The sequence below is a fragment of the Cervus canadensis genome, chromosome 28 (genome assembly GCF_019320065.1).
Source record: "Cervus canadensis isolate Bull #8, Minnesota chromosome 28, ASM1932006v1, whole genome shotgun sequence".
NCBI classification, from domain to species: domain Eukaryota; kingdom Metazoa; phylum Chordata; class Mammalia; order Artiodactyla; family Cervidae; genus Cervus; species Cervus canadensis.
The window spans coordinates 8,558,082-8,580,209 of record NC_057413.1 but is presented as its reverse complement, the minus strand read 5'-3'; the positions used below and the strand labels follow the sequence as shown (position 1 = coordinate 8,580,209).

At 45.3% G+C, this 22,128-nt stretch overlaps 1 protein-coding gene across 12 annotated transcripts in view; it reads right to left on the bottom strand.

The window, feature by feature from the left end:
* Nucleotides 1–22,128, bottom strand: part of PHACTR1 (phosphatase and actin regulator 1) — a 490,759-nt gene that overhangs the window by 70,760 nt on the left and 397,871 nt on the right. For all 12 annotated transcript variants that reach the window (XM_043450090.1, XM_043450084.1, XM_043450085.1 and 9 more), the window contains one exon: nucleotides 17,345–17,425. In XM_043450090.1, the coding sequence (XP_043306025.1) occupies nucleotides 17,345–17,425 (81 nt within the window). The remainder of the gene's footprint in view (nucleotides 1–17,344; nucleotides 17,426–22,128) is intronic.

Genomic DNA, 22,128 nt, shown 5'->3' with positions numbered 1-22,128 from the left:
TCTGACCCAGGAGGTCTGGCATGGAACTGAGAATACGCGTGTCTAATAAATTCTTGGGTGATGCCAAAGCTGCTTTTGCTGGTCAGGGTTCCACACTTTGAGAACTACTGGACTGGAGGTAAGGAACTGGACAAGCAAGAGAACCCAGAACAGCACAGTGCCTTTCCATGATGAGGTGTAGGGTGGGAAGCGTCGTTCACGGGGCTAACACGGAACAGAGGCGGTTGGCTTAAATCTCAAAGAGAAGGCGGGAGGCTGCGTGGTCTAATCATGGGTTACAAACTTGTCACGAAGGGCAGTGGGCCTGGAGAGAGCACCAGGGTGGGGGAGAAAAGTAAAGACGAGCCAGGTGTAGACATGCCCAACGTGGGCGCATCCGGTCACAGAGGCGCAGAGGAAAGAAGGCAGGAGTGAGTGCACGTCAAAGGCACGGCCCATGATGAGACGTACTGAGCAACAATTGAGATGGAGACCTGGCCGTGGGCACGGTGCCAGCCACTGCCTTCTCTTCCTTGTGGGGCACAAGAAATGAAGACGCTGGTAAGTCAGGCTTACACCAAGTTAAGGAGAGTGAGGGGAGAGGTGAGAGGGAATGAATGAATTCATTCCACTGACACACACTTACTGAGACCCTGTTGTTAACAACGCGGGATCACACCCACCAAGCCTCACTAACGGATCTGCTATGAGCTCTGTAGGGTACCTGGGGAAACCACTGTGAGGGCGGCTGCCTCCGAAGGCCTGGAGCTGAACCACGTTCTGCCTTGCCCCTCCAGCCACAGGCAAGGCATTGTGCTAGATGTTAAGGAGGCAGCAGACACGTCCCGGGGAAGGAGTGAGGCAAGATGGGTGCAGAAATGCAGACAGGGAGGAATCGGTGTAAGCGAGCTGGGGCGAGGGAGGAGGAAAAGCAGCAAGCGTGAGAAGTTAAGCCCTGAGAAACAGAAGAAGGAAAATAAGAGGTGGAGGAAGGGAGCGGGTGTGTGTTCGGAACAGGTGGAGATTCACCTCTTGTCTTGCATAACCGTTTTCTTAATGTTCTGAGAGTACAACCTACTGGTTGGTCAAAAGGTTCATTCGGGTTTTCCCATAAGATGGTACGAGAAACTGGGGTGAACTCTGTGGCTAACCCAATATATAAAAGCTGTGTTCCAGAGAGTCGGCTTGAAAGATGTATTTAAAAATGTATTTTTTGTTCTAAGTCAGTTTATTTAGGAATGACATCTACCTATAACCGGATGTCACCAATGCGACGATATTCCAAAAAACTTTGTTTTGTAATTATTGTTTGTTTTGCTTTAAGATACCCTCTGGTTTTAGGATGACTGACACATATATACTCACAGACATATTTATTTATTTAGGGTGCATAAGGAGGAAGCCAAAATAGTGTTAACTTACTCATAAATTTTTAGGCTTTTAATTTGCAAAATAAAACACTGTACAACCAGTATAAGGGTGAGAAACCAGCATGATGGGGAAATATGAACCAAACATAGCTAATAAAAGAATGGCTATTCCAAGTATGCAGAGTATTTGTATAAATAAATAAAAATTAAGTTCCAGGTGCCACTTGTGAAACGCACAGCCTGGCTGGGAACGAAAGAAATGCAAGTTGAAATGACTCTGTGGGTGGTGCTGAACTCCTAACCATGTGCTTGAAACAATGTCAAGTGCAAAGCAGGAGCGGAGAACAAGAGGCATAGGTAGATTACAATGCCCTCAGGAGGAAATATGCAGGCACGCTGGCAAAGTTCTAAGGTGAACTTGGCATGATATGAGTAGAGCTTAATGGTCATTAATTTTTTTTTTTTCCAAATGGAGATGCTTACATGTACAAAAAATATAACAAACACTGGCATGCTGCTTTGTTCAGTTAAATGAAAACCTAATAATTTTTGTTGGAGGGGAAAACCCCTTCCCTACTCCTCAGGTTTCTTGAATAGCTATTTTCTCTGAGCCCAACTGTTTACCTTTTCTCCACTGTTACTGTATTGCTAGGATGCAAATTCTGAATAAAAGACTTGCAGGAGAGAAGAACAATGAACATCATGAAATCATGGTTACATTGATGCTTCCGCTAGGAGGAAAAATGATTATGTAAGTGAAGCACCCTGTGAGAATTTTAGACTGAAAATGTTAGGAAGTTTTAGCTACGCTGCATCCCCGTCGGTAATGCAATGTGTAGAATTCACACATGCGGACCTATGAAAATTCAAATGTGTTTTAATTTACTGGCAATCGCCAACAGCTATAATTAGAGCAAAAAGTGCAGCCACCTATGTTAAGGCAAATAATCATCTTTGTAAAGACATGGAAGAAGAATTTTTTTCCCTTTGAGACAGAGCTGCTGTTGTAGCTTTCAATACATGTCCTTTGACCAAAAAGGGCATCTCCGCTGAGTGGCTGATGCGGACCCCATAGAACTGAAGGTGTTTTCCCAACAAGTGTCACTGGTGATGGGGAGATATGAAACAAAGACTTCATCTGATGTCTTTTTTCTTTCTTTCTTGACCTTGATACCCTTTTTCCATTACAGTAGGAAAAAAAGTTCACCCACTAAGGGGGCACAGCCACTCTAAGTAACCCACATAGGTGTCATTTCCACAACAATATAGACAGCTTTGAAAAGCTTCTGTTAATCCCAGTAATCTTCTAAATCACGGTCCTCAAAACCACGGTCCTCAAAGCTCTCATGGTCAGCCAAATGATGCGCCTATCAACCGCAGCTCTAAGGATTTCACTGAAAGATGAAAAGCTCTCAATCTGAGTTGGAAATGGCTCCCTGGTCATTGGAGTTTGCTTGAATTCAAGGAGTTGAAGTCATTAAACTAAACAGTGCTACAGATTATCATCATGTAGAATTTTAAACATACATTGAAAGCAAGACATTTCTATTAACACTGCAGACTTACTAACAATACTTAATGTTTCTGAATCTCGGGCATTGAAAAAGACAAACTGAGAGTCTTATTCACAAAAAACTAAAACTACAGTGTGTATGAGTGTCTCTAATGTCTGGTACCTTTTCTTTTCCCGTGAAGAAAAGTCATTGTCAGCATGTGATTGTGTGTCTAAAAGTATCTATGTGCCACCAGAATTGTGGGCAGACATTGCAGGACTTTGTAGGATCACTACACCTATATTTTCAGAATCCACATGTCAGAGACTCTTCTAGTTTATCTTTCATGTCTATTTGTTTCACTTCTATCCAGAAGTCTTTGGATTCTTCAGACTAGTTTATACAGAAGAACAAATGTGCAAGAGGCATGAGGTTTCTCTGTGTCTGACACAGGCATCTCGGTAACTCACAGAATCCTTTCGACCCTAATAGCTTGAAAACCTACACAAGACGGATTTCAATCTCAGAATGTAACTGATTTCAATCTCAGAATCTAACTGTAATTGATACTGAGATTGGATGACTTTAAACACAGAATGGAATGGTACATGTTTTCCTGCTTGGAGAATCACCTTACTTTTTTTAAAAAAATAGCTGCTATTGTTCTGGACTTAATACCCTATTTTGATGCTAATATTTCCCGTCTTGTATAGAGGACTTTGCCGAAAACCCTGAAGTGTGTGAGCTGCAGTGACTTCCTATCACAAAAGTGGACTGGCTAAAACAAGTGCATAGCTTGTTTCAGTTGCACTTCCCTGTAGCTGTTCCCTGATGGATTTTTTCTGCTTTTCACTGGACCGCACGGTCAGCAAACCACAGCTTACATGAATTCTTGGTGGCTTTCTCATTGCAAATACCTCCTCGTATCACACCGTGGTGCCTGTCTCCCAGAGGTGTTTCCTTCATCTGCCTGAGTACAGTTATGCCTCCTCAGCAGTCTTTATACCCGAGCCCATTGCTTCTTACATCATCTATCCAGATGAGGTATGATGGTTCTGACCATTATGTCCAGATAATGACTCTTGACTCCAAGGTCTGCAGCAGAAAGAGGATTTACCATCTTGCTATTCCTGGGCATTCTGATATCAAAAATGCAACTGGGGCAGAGACTGAATATAAAATGAATGGATGACACAGTTTCTCGCCTATGCTATTACACAAGAGTGAACTCTCACAGAATCATATATCGCTGTGCAGTGGGCCCTTCACAGTTAATAGAGAATCCAAGATTTTTAAAAAAAAATCTTTAATGGCTAGAGTAGGAGAAGGAAAGTCATAGGGACTGGTCATTGCAAAATTTAAGCAGTTCTGTTTCTCTAACTGAGCTGCTCTCCAACACATGGTTATAGTTTAAGTTAGTTAAAACTAAACAAAACTTAAAACGCAGTTCCTCAGTCAGCCTAACCACATCTGAAGTGCTCGAGAACCACACAGGGCTGATGGCTGCAATGTTGGCTGGCGAAGATGATGGAACGTTCCTGTTATTGCTGAAAATTCTACTGGACAGCTCCGCTCAAAATAGACTTAAAAAACTCACAATAATGGGCCTAATAAATATGCAAAAATGAACCCATTTCTGGAACAGGGAGATTCATATGGCTTTGCTAACTTGGTCCACATCACAACAAATGGTCAGTTCAGTGGATAATATTTGCTTTAAAGAAGCTGCAGTGGTAAGAAGGAGGGGGCACAGGGAAGAAAGATGTCTCTGGGGCACATGTGGATGGTGGGACCCAGACAGCCGCAAGACACAACTCCAGAAGTGGGCGTGGCCTGTGGAGGGGTCCTGAAGCCTCCTGATAGAATCTCAGCTCTTCTGGGGGGAAGCAGAGAGTCTAGACTTGGGTAAAGGGGAACCGGGAAAGGGAGACAGGCATCAAAGAACAGCAGAGGAGCAGTCCAGGTCACACTTCTGGTGGAGACCCTCGCTGACATTTACTGAGCACTTTCTCTGGGCAGAAAAGGCCGTAAAGCCCAAACTGGATTATGTCCCCTGATCCCCCAGCAACCCTCAGAGAGGACAAGCAAGGGCAGAGTGGAGTTGAAGAGTACGCATCCGGGGGTGGTCCCAGAGGCTCCAGGAGGACCAGCTGCCTGGTAACAGGCTGTCTTCAAGCAAGCAGGCTGGAGGCTGGGAGCAATAAGAGAGGATGAAAGGCAAGCATGGCTTTGCTGGCTGGAGCCAACTAGGATCCTGGCTGTTCATTCAAGCAGAAAACAGAGTCCAGGGAGATAAGAATCTGCCCTGTACCTTCCACAGACAGAAGACGAAGGGAGCTGGGACCAGCGCTTAGGGCTCCGGGAAGAATGTGGTTGTTTTACAGATATTTATGTGGGGCTTAAGGCTTCAGTACACCTGCAATGCAGGAGACCTGGATTTGATCCCTGGGTCGGGAAGATCCCCTAGAGAAGGGAGTGGCTGCCCACTCCAGTACTGTTGTCTGGAGAATTCCACGAATTGCCTGGTGGGCAACCGTCTATAGGATGGCAAAGAGTCAGACACGACTGAGCAACTAACACCCTCACTTAAGGCGTCAGTGCCCCACCAACTTGCCTAACTCTACATGAGCCCTAGGCAAAAGTATGAAGTCAGGAAAGTTTTTCTAATGGTGACTAGCGTCCCTTCTCTTAGCTGTTACCTTCCAGAGTGTGACCTGTCTCCTCATTACAAATGTCAGTGCAGGTCAGCGGCTGTGATGTGATCGGGCATCAGAAGTTGGCAGGGATGCTCATCACGCCCAGGGTACCCTGCCCTGCCCTGGTTTCATCGGTGGGGTCTAGGACAGGCAGTTGGAAGGGCGGTATTGTGGTGGGTCTTCCAAGGATAACATATACTAGGTGGCAGCTCTTGGGAGCTGACTGTACTTATGACCCACTGACTTATGGAAACATCTGTCAAAATTAGGGGAAAAGGTAAGTAGTTATCTCTTAAGAATTCTGGTCAATGAGAAATGAGGGTAATTCTGGAAAACCTTGGGGAAAGGTTTTCTCACTCTTAGAAAGCAACACCAAGAAGGGAAAGAGGCTTGCCTCTCCCCTCTGGATGTTGTGTCTGCAGGTAATGCTGGAACTACTGCGGCCACGTTTTTACCATGAGGGGTTAGAGCCTGAGGATGGCATCCTTTTGCCAGGTTATTGAGTTATTGAACTAACCAGTCCTGAAGCTGCCCCACCACTGGATTTTATGATGTGAGATTCATTCACTCACTCACTCACTCATTTATGCAATAAATATTAAATGAGCATTGATAAAATGCCAAGCATTGCTCAAAAGGCATGTGGGATACTTCAGAGGATAAAAGACAGGATCATCTTTGGCCTAAATTTTCTTACTAGTTTAGCCTCCTTGAATTTAGTTTTTTGTTTTCTGAAACCGTAAGAAACTTATGGTTTAAGAACCACTTTAACTTACACCCTGATGACTGCACAGTGGCTTCACAGGGAACGAAAGAGCCTATGATTAACAGCATAAAAATAATCAAAAGTACATGCCTTATCTTACGTGATGCGTCTGTAATCGATGCTGTGGAATCATTTTTCTCCCTGACTTAAACCACTGTCTCCTGGTTGCCATAATGCTACACATTTCTGGCTTACTTCCTATTTCTCCGTCCACTTCTTAGTTCTTGAGTGCTTTCTTATTCCCAGATCATTTTGTTTTAACTTCCAGATCATTCAGTGCTGGAGTACCGAGGGGTTTTCTATCAGAGACGCTTACTTTCTCATGCTCCATCTTCTCTGAGAAATACCATCAATCCACATGTCTTCATGACCATGTATCCACAGACAGTCCCAAACCTGCAATATCCAACCCAGCTCTCCCTCTTGAGTTTCAAATCCATACAGTGAAACTCTGCTTAGACACCTGGATATCTCCCTTAGCGGTCAAACCATCGTGATATTCCATTCTCTATACTTGCTTCTCTTACCTTCCTAGCTTAGGAGACAGGCAACTGTCCTTCGTACGTGTCCACCAAGACTCCAAGCCAGAGTCCTGAGTGTCAGCCATGCCTTCTCTCTCCCCTTCACTGCCCAAACATAAGCAGTCACAGGCCCTCCTGACTCCATCTCCTATAATTCTCCAGTCTTTCCCCTCCCCTCTCCCACTCCTACGACCCTCACTGCTGCCCACCTGCCATCACGTCATCTGAATCCCAGCCACAGTCCACTAGCTGGACTCCCCGACTCATGCCTTGGTCTCCCTCCAAGTCCTTCTCCGCTGTAGGCACAGTGATGACGCTGCAAATCCGATCATGCAGAAAACCCTTCCAGAGCTCCTCGCTGCTCTCTGGACAAAGAACAAGCAGCTAACATCATTCTCCTGCCTGTAAGCTCTGCCCCGACTCCCCCGATCATACAGACATGCTCTCTCTTGCGTTATCCCCATCCCACGCCTCCCCATGTGTGGGTCCTCCTACTTAGAACATCCCCCCAACCCATCCCAACTTCTCCACCATAATCCTCACCATCCTTCAGGTTTCCTCTAAGACACCACGCCTTCCAAGACGCTACCCCTGAGTCTCCAGGCCTGGGTGGATAATGCGTCCAAGACACCCCACTCCCGAAACACCCTGCACACTTTCCTCATCACAACCTCCAAGCACCTGAACTCATTCCAGGACTGTAAGTTCTATTAGTCGGGGGAGCCCACTGGCCCCTCCTGGTATTCGTGGCATCCAGAACGATGCCTGCAACATAACAAGCATTCATTTAACAGACACACAAGAGATGAACCCACTTGCTGGGGAACGTCTGCTCACAGCTATAATAAAAACTACTTCATTAATTTTTTTCACTCGAGATAGTGATTTCCCGAAAGAACAGTGATATCTGAAAGAGAATCCAGAGCACAATTTCTCTTCATTCTTTATCATTTAATCTGCTTTCCATTTACCCCACTAGGGCGATCCACTGCATTAGGTGCCAAGGTGCCACATCAACGATTTTATGTCACTGAGGCCAAAGTAAACATTCTTTTCATTTTCACAGCATTACTCCAAATCACAGCTTCCAGAAGATGCCATTTCTAGGTGAGACATCAGAAAGAGCTAAAAATGTGACAAAATAACAGTGCCTGGGAAAGGCTGTGAAAAGCACTACTTCCCATAAACTTCATGGCTTTAAAAGTCTATGCACCTGGGACGCCAGATAAACAACGAGACTTAAAAGGCTCAAGTCGACGAATTCGTCTCCTCTGATACAGGAGAGAATCGTTATTTTTATTTTTAAAAGACGACGACCTTTTCATTTAAATACCAGGCTTTTTTGTCATCAATGTCTGAGAGTGGGGGGAAAATATAGACTCCGCATAAAAGAGTCATCCATTTCAAGGAGGTTCTGTTTGTGTTGATAATTAAAAATAACACCTTCCAAAATGCTGCTCCGACTCGATGAAGGAAAATAAAGCACACCTCAATGCACTTTATTATTTGTCGTGAAATGTTATCGCTAATTCCCAGCACACAGGGGAAAGGGAAGACTCTCACTGGCACACGGTCACTACTCCCCCTACACCCCATCCCACCCCCACCCTCCCTTCTTTCTGCGCTGGTGGGATTATGGATCTCCTCCCCCAGGTCTTGGTGTGACTGTGGCGAGCAGTGGCCTAGTGACCAGGGAACTGCATTGGCCTCAACTCCATCCCTGAACGCAGCCGCACATCCCAGCTCCCTGCTCCTGTCTGGGGATTGGATGCATGTAATATATGGGGGCGAGAGCATGTCATTTCGTGGAGAGAGAGAGGGTTTTCTTTTCCTCTCCTCCCCTCCTGATCAGTGATACAATCACTGTGTGAGTGAAATACACTCATCCATTACAAAGCACGTGACAGGACTGTGATAGAACTGAGGTTTCATCAGAAAACCCAGTGTTGAAAAATACAGAACATTTGCCACTGTTACCCTGAATGTTCTTTGTATACACCATCATGCTCATTTGTAGAGATCATTTCCAATAACCACTAGCAGCAGGATTTATCAATATCCTCTGATAACCAATAGGTAATATATGACAAAGTTTTGTGTGTGTTCCTATAAATTCCAAGTGCTTCCCAAGTGGCTCAGTGGTAAAGAATCCACCTGCCAATGCAGGAGATGGAGGTTTGATCTGTGGGGTTGGGAAGGTCTCCTGGAGAAGGAAATGGTGACCCACTCCAGAATTCTTGCTTGGGAAATCCCAGAGACAGAGGAACCTGGTGGGCTACAGTCCATCGGGTTGCAAAGAGTTGGACATGACTTAGTGACTAAATAACAACAACAACATAAATTCCAAACGAAGGACAGGAGGTCTTAGTAAAGTTTTTCAGAGTCCACACTGGCTGTGAGCCCTTAGGCAAGGCTGTAACCTCACTGGGCCGCAGCTGCTTCATCTCCACGTTAGAAAAACAACAGAGGCCAGGCCAGGCGACCTCATGAGATCCTTACTAAGTCTGAGAAAAATCAGCACTATTTTACCAACGGCCAAACAGCTCACTGTTTTCAGGATATTCTTCTCCATAACACTTAGAAGGCACTATTTGTATGTGGAGTATTTGACATCCATAAACATGAATATAATAGCAGCTTCCCTGGTAGCTCAGGTGATAAAGAATCAGCCTGCAACACAGGAGACTTCAGTTGGATCCCTGGGTCAGGAAGATCCCCTGGAGGAGGTAATGGCAACCCAAAGCAGTATTCTTGCCTAGAGAATCCCAAGGTCACAAAGAATCAGATAATCAGATACGACTGAGCGACTAACACTTTCTTTCTATACATGAATATACACCCAAGATAATGTTTCCTATTTAAATAATTGACAAATAAAAGTTTCATGTATCATCAGTTCAGTTCAGTTCAGTCGTGTCCGACTCTTTGCGACCCCAGGGACTGCAGCACGCCAGGCCTCCCAGTCCATCACCAACTCCCGGAGTTTACTCAAACTCATGTCCATCGAGTCAGTGGTGCCATCCAACCATCTCATTCTTTGTCAACCCCTTCTCCTCCCGCCTTCCATCTTTCCCAGCATCAGGGTCTTTCCCAATGAGTCAGTTCTTCACATCAGGTGGCCAAGGTATTGGAGTTTCAACTTCAACATCAGTCCTTCCAATGAATAACAAGGGGGATCAGAGCACTAGTGTTCAGGATTTTGCCAACACAGGTGAACAGACCAAGTCACATATACATACAGACAGTCTCAGGCTGGCATTTGTTGTTCTTTTCAATAAACATATACTGAGCATCGACTATGTCCCAGCACTACCTCAGGCAGCAGGATGCCTATAAGGTCCATGAACAAATCAGACAAGAGATCCTGTCCTGCCTGGTGGAGCTCACATTTCAGTGAGGAGAGACCGATGAGGAAAAAAAGGCTAACACAATATATGTGTAATTTATAGACTGCCGGTGATAACAGACAGAAGGAAAAGAAGAGAGAAAGAAAGAACACAGTGAAGCAGGGTCAGGGGACTATGGACCTATGGGAGGAGGTGACAATTTAAAATGCAGAGCTTCCAAGGCATCTGAGCAAAGAATTAAAAGAGCAGTGAACCACGTGGACGGATGTCTTGGGGAAGAAGGTTCTAGGAAGACAGTGCACTCAATGCCAATGTCAGGGACTGGAAAGCAAGTGAGATGTCACAAGAGGAAGTTATGAGGAGGTACTGCCAAGGAACTGAAGCAAACTTAGGGGCTAGAGGGCAGATCGCAGAGGGTTTTGGAGGCGGCTGGAGAAACCTGGAACTTCCCTGAGTAGGGGGTGACGTGTTTGGATTTACAGAGAACTAAGAGAGAAGCAAATGCAGCCCAGAGGCTTTAATGTACATACCAAGACAACTTAAGGGCTCAAGAATTAGGTTACACGTTGTTGAGAAGTAGTAGTAGGACCAATGCTCCCGTTTCACTGCATTTAGGTCTCCGTGTAAAATATCACCTCCTCCAGCGGGCCTCCATGATTGCGTTTATATAAAATCATGCCCCCACTGAGTTTATCTCCTTAAACTACTGCTTTGTTCGCCTTCATAGTATTCATCACTCCTTGACAGTACATCACATGCTTATTTAATTATTTCCTGTCTCCTTTGGTAGGATGTAAACTGAGAAGGTGAGGGTTTTACTCTTTTGGTTATCACTATAGCTTGACACCTGACCACCTGGCCCAGAGTGGGGAGTCAGTACCAATTTGCTGAATGAATGAACATTCTAGGAGCCTAGGAGAACCCTTAAGTTCTCATTCAAAAAAACAGATGATGAAATTGTTGAATAGTTAAAAATAATCTTATCACTTTGTAGACAGCTTATTTTCCATCATTAATTGGTTTCACATTTTTATTCTTCAGACTGATGATGGTCCACTGTAATGTTTACATTTGTGCTTTACACAAAATTGCTATATCCATATTGTGAGAAATGTGGAAAATGGTGGGGGGGGAAGCATTTAAAATTTTATGTTCCTACTCCATCACGATTAAACAATTTAAAATTTTCTTCATAGTTTTCAAAGTTTGCTGCATTTTTATATGGCCTTGATAAATCCAGAGATAAAACTTTAAAAATCAGAAAAGTGGTTGATCTAAACTTTCTTCTGAACTCTATACTTACATGATTCGATAGGGAAACCAATAAAAAATATGAGCCATCCAGTAGCTCCTGCTCGTCACACCTGCATTCCATTAAATGAAGGATTTCTGAGCTAGTTTCTACAGATATTGAGAAAATCTCTGCTCTTCAGTCCAAGCTCTCGTTTTGCCTGACTTAGTGACCAGTTTGGGATTTTAACCTACTAAGAAAAATATACTCCAGAATTATATATGCAGTATAAAAAGAATACTCCAATATTCTTGCCTGGAAAATCCTATGGACAGAGGAGCCTGATGGGCTACAGTCCATGGGGTCGCAATAGTCAGACACGATTTAGCAACTAAACCAACAAGAATAAGATAAGGAATTTCTAGGAGAACTGTCAGAATAATCCAAAGTGTTAGTTGCTCAGTCGTGTCCAGCTCTTTGCGACCCCATGGGCTGTAGCCTGCTAGGCTCCTCTATCCATGAAATTCTCCAGGCAAGAATACTGGACTGGATTGCTATTCCCTTTTCCAGGAGATTTTCCTGACCCAGGGATCGACCTGGGTGTCCTGCACTGCAGGCAGATTCTTAACCGTCTGAGCCACCAGGGAAGCCATAATAAAACCTCACTAATTCTGAGTTCCCTCTGCCCAAACAGGTGCACATCTCACAACCCTACAGTTTATCTTTACACTTTCTACAAACAAGCAAGGCGTTATTAAGCAAAATCAATAACAAAGACTTGGAAGAGAACAGCTCACCTACTAAAGATAAACTGCTTTCTGCATTAGCAGTATCATATCCAAAACAGTGTAACTGCAAAGTGGACCCAGGCCGGCCCCGGCAGACGGGCTGACACAGTCACTACAAACCACTGGGCAGCTGCCGGGGACGGCACCTCTCTGGTGACAGCATTTTGCTGCCAGATGACCCAACTCAGGTGATAACACAGGAGGCGGTACAAAACGAGGACTGACCAGCCAGGCGATGAGGAAGGACGGCTGAAAATCTATGAAATCCATCTCTGAAACAAACAGCTTGGCAAAGGATGAGAGGCTCTTGGCCCCTTGCTGTTCGCTCAGGTTGTGGCAATCAAAGTTTGTTTGTTCTACTCCCGAGGCTCTCAGACACAGCCGCTGAGTGATGCTGTAGGAAAGGGAAGAATGATGACAAGCAAGCGATGTGTTTAGAGGCTAAGAGGGCGAGAGGGGAGGGAAGAGAAGGCGATGAAATCAGACATCGAGGGACTGGGTTCCGGCTACCCACATGGTAAGACAGTCGTGAGGGGGGCTGAAGATTCCTGAAGCTGAAAGGGGACGACGATGTCCCTTCATTAGACTGATGGGGGCCTGAGCTAGGAAAAGGCATGTCAAGGGTTTCAAAAAATACAGAGGATGATGATGATGAGATTATTACCAATAAAGGTATGTTAACAATTTCTCAAGGATTTTATGGAATGACAGCCACTAGTGCAGTCTGCACGTTGTTACAGAGGGAATTGTGTCCGGCCCTGCCAAAGGTCCACATTTACATGTGAAACCCAAAGCTCCCAATGTGACTGTACTTGGAGATGAGGCTTTTAAGGAAGTAATGAGGTTAAATGAGGTTGAAGGGTGGGCCTTGATCCAACAGGACTGATTTTCTTGTGAAAAGAGGAAGAGACACCAGGATTGTGCACGCATGGAAGAAAGGCCACGTGAGGTCACAGGGAGCCGGCAGCCATCTGCAAGCTGAGAGGCAGCCACACCAGAAACCAACCCTGCTGACACCTGGATCCTGGACTCCCAGCCTCCAAAACCACGGGGAATCGCATTTCTGTTGTTTACGTCACCCAGCCTCTGGTATATTGTTACGGCGGCTTTGGCAATCTAATGCAGATATGTGATCTCATGTCATTCACATTATATTATCATCCACACTTTCAAATACAGAAACAGAAGCACCAGAGATGTTCAGCAAGTTGACTAAAGTTGCACCGCTCTTGCAAAGTGGAACTAGAACTGAATCCAAGCAATAATTTCAGGACTCACGTTCCTAACAGCTGATCAAACAGAATATAAGGTCATATGATTAATATCTACAGTGATTAAAAAAATGAACACTTTCATCAGAAAAATCCAAAGTAAATACAATTTACTTTGCATTTTCACTTCTCCCCTTCCCATCATCCAAACAGTAAGTATTTTGGTGAGTACATCTATCTCAAGCCTTTCTATCTGAGGCTCAGGGGGTCTGGCAGCAAGCCTATGAGGTCCATGTTTTCCTGGAATTTACGTGCCAGTGAGGAAGGCCAGTCAACCACGGAATGGAAAAAAGCAGACACTGATAAGCTCAAAGACAAAAATAAAACTGGAAGTTGTGGTGACAGGTGGGGGCCAGACCAGTCCTTTTCTCCACAGTTAGTGACTGAACGCATGCCATGAGATGACCTCAAACAGGACCCAGCTCCTAATTCTGGTGTAGTTCCTAGTGTGGGCTGGCAGCCCCCAGACTCAATGCACCCCCCATTTTTTCCTCTATAAAGTGGGCCTTTTGCTCTAATGGCCTCAGTTCTGTTCAGATGCTCAGTTGTGTCCAACTCTTTGCGACCCCATGGACTGCAGCACGCCAGGCCTCCCTGTCCATCACCAACTCCCGGAGTTTACTCAAACTCATGTCCATTGAGTCAGTGATGTCATCCAACCATCTCATCCTCTGTTGTCCCCTTGTCTTCCCTCATTCCATCTTTCCCAGCATCAGGGTCTTCTCGAATGGTCTACGGCTTCCTTAAGTCAGGAAGTTATTCAGGCAATATTTACCCTAAGTCAGTTATTAAGCTGGAGAAGGCAATGGCGCCCCACTCCAGTACTCTTGCCTGGAAAATCCCATGGATGGAGGAGCCTGGTAGGCTGCAGTCCATGGGGTCACTAGGAGTCAGACACGACTGAGCGACTTCACTTTCACTTTTCACTTTCATGCATTGGAGAAGGAAATGGCAACCCACTCCAGTGTTCTTGCCTGGAGAATCCCAGGGACGGGGGAGCCTGGTGGGCTGCCGTCTATGGGGTCACACAGGGTAGGACACCACTGAAGCACCTTAGCAGCAGCAGCAGCAGCAGTTATTAAGCATAATGGAAATTACAAAGACTATAATAAAATGTATTCTCTTCTTCAGAGGATTCCTGAAGTTTTCCAGTGAGAGACATAAAGGTGGCAGGAAGAGGGATCCAGTTCAAAGATCCCTCCCCTTCCCAGGGAGGGCAGGGACTACTGAACTGGATTGAACAGGCTTTAGTGCTGACAGTAATGGCCCTTGGATGCTGACTATGGAATACCATACCTGTGGTCAGACACTTCCCATCTCCACTGGGGAAGGAATGTGGAGAAAGGAGTTTGAGATGAAAGAGGGAAAGTTAAGGTCAACAAAAGGGTGGGTTTGGGGGACCTTAAAGAAGTCTGTGTGCTGAAGAATTGATGCTTTCAAATTGTGGTACTGGAGAAGACTCTCGAGAGTCCCTTGGACTGCAAGGAGATCAAACCAGTCCATCCTAAAGGAAACCAACCCTGAATATTCACTGGAAGGACTGATGCTGAAGCTCCAATACTTTAGTCACCTGATGCAAAGAGCCAATTCACTGGAAAAGACCCCTATGTTGGGAAAGACTGAGGGCAAAACACCGAGGGCGACAGAGTATGAGATAGTTAGACAGCTCACCGACTCAACGGACATGAATTTAAGCAAACTCCTGGAGATAGTGAAGGACAGGGAAGGCTGGCGTGCTGCAATCCACGGGGTTGCAAAGAGGTGGATACGACTGAGCGACTCAACAACAACAGAAAGTAAGACATTGTATAAGAGTGACAAAATTATGGATTCTTATTTTCTTTTTTTCTGGAGAGCCTAATCGGCCAAAGAAACTGTCTCTTGGCATGGCTTTCTCAGAAGTAGAAGGCTAGCATGGCTCACCCAGGAGGTGCCAGAAGGCTATGATAATTAATGAAGAATCAGTCACTCACTCAAGTCCAACTCTTTGCTACCCCATCGACGGTAGCCTGTGGGGCTCCTCTGTCCATGGAATTATCCAGGCAAATATACTAGAGTGGGTTACCATATCCTATGCCAGGGATCTTCCCGACCCAGGGACTGTACCTGGGTCTTCTGCACTGCAGGCAGATTCTTTATCATCTGAGGCACCAACTAATCCAGGAAACTTGAAATAATACAACTTCACACCCTACCAGTGAGTGGTGGTGCAGATTGTTTGTGTATTTAGTGAAATATATATGGGAAGATCATGTGTGTGTTTGGGGCTGTGGGTATGATTGTTGAATAGGGTACACTTGAACTTCTGGTTTGCCTGACCAAAAATATTCCAGAGACCTTTCCAATACATTCATGATACATGGAAACTTAGATTTATTCAAAAAACTTTACTAGCTCATTTTTAAAAACCCTTAAGATTTGGCTAAAAATAAAGATTGAACTTTAAAATGTGTTAAAAATAGACTGGGTTTTATTTCATTAGTTTTAGAACACTCTAAATTGACACAGATTTTTTACTCTAATTGTTGCCTAGGAGATCTTATTATTACACACAAGGCCCTTACGACTTGCAGCATTTCAGAGTGGCAAAGTGTTCTAAAAATACTTTAAAAGCGCCATCAGGATGCTCCACGACAGGAGTGAGTGAGGTGAGTTGTACCACAGGAATAAGGACCAACTCGCTGACGACAGCAGAATCAGAGAGAAGCACCCAGGTTAGAGACACACCTGCCTTTTGGTGTCAGGACACAAACTCGGCATGCAGAAGACCTATGAAAATGTAGTGGACTGTCAGAATTACAAGGTCCCTTTGATGATTAGGGTGGATCTTTAAAGGAGAGTATGTGATTTAATAATCTGGCCCAACAGACAACGCTGGTGCGAAACAGTAAGACCAGAGTATTGACGACTGTGACAAAGCTGGAACGAGTTTGTCATCTCTCATAAAGGACGTCCCTGGTGGCTCAGAGGTAAAGAATCTACTTGCCAATGCAAGGGGATGCAGGTTTGATTCCTGGGTCGGGAGGATACCCGGGAGAAGGAAACAGCAACCTGCTCCAGTATTCTTGCCTAGGAAATCCAACAGAGGGACCGGGTGGGCATCAGTCCATGGGGTCGCAAAGAGTCAGACACGACTGAGCGACTAAGCGCAGCGTAGAGACTAAACAACACTTCTCGTGAAGCTTTAAGTGAAGGGTGATGAGGGGAAGGGTGGAGAGGAAGGAGAAGGGTTGGTGGGGGGCCAGTGATGACTAGTTAATACGCGGTGTAAACCACTGTGTACCTTTGTATTTAAAGGCAGTAGTTCAACCAGCAAAAGACATGTGATAAATCACTGGCGAACACTTGTGGACACATTCACAGAGCATTTGTAATCATTGTAACAGTATCATTTGAAATCTCTTATGTGTACATTTATATTTTATTATTTTCTCCACCTTGATTCTCCTACTGCTGGGAGATGGACTGCCCAAAAAAAGCTGTTCGGGATATTCTAGATGCTTGTGGATTTTTAACACTTGTCTTGGGACTCCCTAGTGCCTAAAAGAACTGAAGCAATTAAATTCACCCCAGCTGTGTGTGTTCAGATACCAACAGGCTCACCACCAGTACTGACACCATTCCTGGGGCCCCATCACTTTTCTTAGCATCCTGTGGTTTGATTCCAAAGCTGAGAAAAAGGGAGGGTTCACCTTTGCGACAATACCTATCACTTCAGCGCTGTCAGCTCCATTCTCTGATCTCTCCAGAACTGTCTGGAGTTTTACAGATTCAAACTCTGATAAAGCAATGCAGAGAATGGAATCCTACTCTGAGAAATACACACACAGATTCCAAGCATGGCTTCTTTCTGGCCTGTGGAGCCTGGAGTGGTCCCCTTACCTTTATCATAGATTTCCTTCAAGACCCCTCGTTTTATCAGCTCCTCTCTGCTTTGCCTCATGGATATTTTCCTTTCCAGGGCTGCAAGTCAAACACAGAGAAGCAGGTGTGAGTCAGTAATAAAGACAATTTTTAAAAAAGCATATTTTAAGATGTGCTAAAATATAACGTATGGGAAAGCTCCTGTAAATCATACTTGACTAATGTAAACTAATGATACCACTGGAGGGCTACTATGATCAGCATCATAATCTGATTATTTCACCTTCAAGACAATCAAATTACCTATGATGCAGGCATTTTTATTTCACTTTATTTAACTGCAATATATGGTTGAGGAAACTGTACCACAGAGCAGCTCCACCACCGATCAGAACCACCCTGGGAAGAGGACCTAGGACTCTTCTCCAACCTCCAGCCAAGAAAGGCTGTCTCCATCCTTGGTTTAACTCAGACCACATGGCATCTTCCAGAGTGTGACCTTTCCTCAGAAAGGGATTCCCCAAAAGGGATTCCTCTTTTAATTACCTAGTTCATACAGATCATGTCTTATTGTCTTACTGAGGATTTAGTTGCTTCTCAACTATTAAAAAATGGCACAAAAACACCTCTTCTAAAGCTCCCTGGATTGGGACCCAGGTTCCCGAGGACAGACTGAGGGGGCGGGGGGAGACCTCCGTGGGACACCCGCCCACCTCTCTCGGCTCCCAGCAAGGAATGAAGGAACAGTTCAGTTCCCAAACGCCCCTCTATGAGGACCCAGCCCCTCACCGGAGCCAAGCGCTCAGGCAGGTGGGGGCTGGGGGAGGGAAGAGGGGACATTTCCTCGGATCAGTGGTGTGATGGAGGGCAAGTCAAGTGGGAACAGAGCCCTGAGAGGGGAAGGGAGGGGCGGCACCCAGGGCAGGCCCGCGGCTCCAGGCAGGACGGGGGGATTGGCGGAGGCTGTAGAGGAAACAAAGCTATTCCAGCACTGACATCCAGAAAACACGGAGAGGAGGAGGTGAGACGCCGCTGTGGTTCCTTTGGTCAGCTTGAGATTCTTTGCATGCTTTGGTTACACAGTCATGGGGGGGTGGTGGGAAATACTGGTTATAAAATAAGAAAACAATTTTATGCAGATAAATTTAGATACAGATGAATTAAACACACACAACTCTCAACAGAATTTAATGCAAAAAAATATATATGAGTAAGAACTAGAAAGAAACCAAGGAAACAAGAATTGTGATTGAACTCTGTTACCCACTAGCTGTCCGATCTTCACCAAGTCACTCTGCCAGTCTGGAAAGACAGTGATGCCTTCCCTGCTGCCAGCCTGGGACCCGACAACTATATGACAATAAAAAGCTCTCTGGGTTATTCTCAAGCATATCAGGACTGAAAATCCCTGATTATCCATTTTGAAACTTATTACTTTAAAAATGTATTCTAACGCCCTCCCTTAGATTACAATTAATTCAGTGGTATGAGAAGGAAAAATAAAGGTTAACCCTGGCAGACAGCTTACTGAGAACATATTAATAAGAAGATGGATATATATAAATCTATAGCCCCCAGAAGTGAGGGCGGGAAGGCTGTATGGAAGGACAAGGGTTAGAGGTGAGTGGGGAAACTATGGAGCGGTGTTCGCTTTGGGAGGTGAAGGAGTTTTATGTCCTGAACCAAAGGACAAGATAAGGTGGGAAGAGGGCAGAAGGTGCTCTCGTGCAGAAGGGGGATACCTGGAGCAGGGGAAGAGAAGTGTGTGCCATTAGCTCAGAAAGTTCTGCCTGATTTTAAAAAACATTTGCTCAGCAGCACAGTAGGAAAGACTGAATAGGCAAGATGAAGTCAGGATTTCAAGGTAAAAGTTTATTAGTGATCTTCCAGAGGAATAAAGAAGAGTCATCCTGTCCTGACCCATGTGCATGAACAGATTTCCCTTCAACAAAACAAGTTTCTAGCGGCTTTTCAAAACTGTGGAGTAAAGAGGGGGGAACCAGAGCCACAGACGGAGAGAAAGGGTCTGCAGGCAGGCGGGCAGAGCCCTGGACACGGAGATCCGGGAGCTTCAGCACCAGCAGAATATGGACACTCTCAGGCCAACCGCTGTCATCCGGACCTCAGCTGTCTCTCCACACTCAGCCAACAGCTGAGGACCAGCTGCCCACAATGCAAGGGACTCCATCAGGGGACGATGGTAACCAGAGGGACAGCCCCTCCCTCCCAGAGATCACAGGCTAAGGTGCGATTCAGTCATCAAATGAGACGTCACCTCATCCGTGATTGTAAATTGAGATGTGCCTCAAAACAAGACATGCTTCCACCAGAGCATACGCTAAATAACCTCCTCCAAGGGGGAGCTGGGGTTTCCCTGGCGGCTCAGCGGTAAAGGACCTGCCTGCCAATGCAGGAGACTCGGGTTCAATCCCCGAGTTGGGAAGATCCCCTGGAGAAGGAAATGGCAACCCACTCCAGTATTCTTGCCTGGAGAATCCCATGGATGGAGGAGCCTGGAGGGCTACAGTCCACGGTGCTGCAAAAGAGTCGGACATGACTGAGTGTCTGAAAAACAGCAACAACTGGGGAATTCGAGAAGGCTTTTCCGAGGAAGAGACCCCCAAGTTGGGTCTGAAAGCTCAATGTATGTTACCTTGGCTCAGGACAGTCAGGGAGGAAGTGGAAAACACCCCAGACAGAGCAAGCTGGGGGGATTAGGGTGCCGTGGACAGGCAGAGAGGAAGCCAGTATGACCGCCCAGCCGACACCAGTTGGAAGATGATGGTTTGAGACACAGTCAGAGGGGCAGGGGGCGCTGGGCCACGCGGGGCCTTCCTGACCATGTTCTTCTAAGGGAAATGTGAAGAAACGGAGCGCGTTTGAGTTATCTGACAGACCAATGTCCACTTCAGCATGGAGGGCAGACTGGAGGGAGGCCAGTTACTGGATGATTGCAGAAGTCTGGGCAGAAGATGAAGGCAGCTACACAAGGATGCTGAAGACAAACGTGGAGTCGTTAAGAAATGAAAAAAAAAAAATAGTGATCACAAGAGCAAAAACATCAGTTAAAAACAAAAATAGTAAATCTAAGCAGATGATTAAACTAAACTTTAGGCCACAGTAAATGAGAGGGCAGCATTAAAATACAAGGATTAGATATACAGCATATATCTAAAGATATACGGTGAAGATATCTAAAGATACAAAGGTGAAGGGGCTTCCCCGGCGGCTCAGTGGTAAAGAATCTACCTGTGACACAGGAGATGCGGGTTTGATCCCTGGGTTGGGAAGATTCCCTGGAGGAGGAAATGGCAATCCACTCCAGTATTCTTGCAGGAAATCTCATGGACAGAGGAGGCTGGAGGACCACAGTCCACAGAGTCAGATACGATTGAGCAACCGAGCAGGAGCCTGGGCGTATAAAGGTGAATTTCTAAAAACAATTCTTTTAACCTCTAACACAAGAGAACCAAAAAAGAAAAAGCAGGACGCCGACTTCCCCCACCAAAATGAACATACAGGTTAGGTAGCAACAATGCAATTCCTTGGATCGTCAGAAAAGAACTAAATTTCTGGCTGCAGTAATGCAGTAAAACACTGTAAAAGGCTTTCAAGAGAGTCCTTGGCAGCTGAAACACCAAAATAAAGTTGCATAAACAAGCAAATGCGCAAACACTAAAGCAGCGACATCCAGTCTAAAATTCCACACCAACATATGAAACAGCCTAAAGAGGAAAAGGGGGGAAATGACCGATTGGCTTTTATAGACCAACAAAGAAATAGCAGAGTAGATCCAAACACCTTTTAAAAGCTTCACATATCCCCTCTTTCTTGCCTGAAATGAGTGAGGGAAGGACTTCTCAATTACTGTACCCAATACAGCCCCCAAAACATATTAAAAGGTTGGTCCATCTAAGGAAGGCTCTCTAAGCTTGTCATTAAACAAAATATTAGTGTAAAAGTCACCCAGGAAACCTTGAAAAGCATAGTTATTCTCGCATCTTTATCAACATCTATTGTATTTTCCAGTTTTTTGATTTGTTGACATCTTGGGGCCACGCTGATCCTAGAGTCGGCCCCTCCCAGGAAGCCTGCCTTTCCTATGCAAACCGACCAATCCAGAGCCCCACCCTCAACCACCTTCTTCCAGAGTTCTTACAGAAAATAAGCCACTGTTCCTCTGCCCTAATCACCACAGGGCCAGGTACCAGACAATTGGAGACACTCCTTAAGTCCCAGAGTCCACTACAATGATTCAAACCAGCCAGGTAAGCCCATTTACCCTGTCCTGCCCATTGCATCTTGGGGAAACCACGGAAAAAAGGCTCTTGCCCACGTTTTTCTCCCATTCTTTCTGTCTCCTGAACAACCTGCTTTGGCCCTCCATGGCCTGGCATGCCCTTTCTCTTGCAAGCTGTGAGGACAACAAACTCTTTTCAATGGCAGCCGTCTCTTGATCTGTTGGCTCCACCATACCTGAATAATAAGAAAACCTACATTGAAAAACATACCTATGCTTGCACTGGTTTGTAAACAAAGGTAAAAACTAAGGTTTTTTTTCCCCACAGCTTTATGTTCCATTCTATTGCTCAGAAGTCTGTTTACAATTGAGTGAAAGCTTTAAAAATAGGAAGCCTGGTGAAAGAAGGACTCTCAACAGTAAATTCCATCAAAGCCCAGAGACCACCTCTGGTAACGGAATGACAGCAGTTTTAATCACTTTTGTAAACTTTTTTTCAGCCAGTACTGCAGTCTATGCCATGTTTACCAAAAGCCAGTTCCCCATCACCTCCCTCTAATTA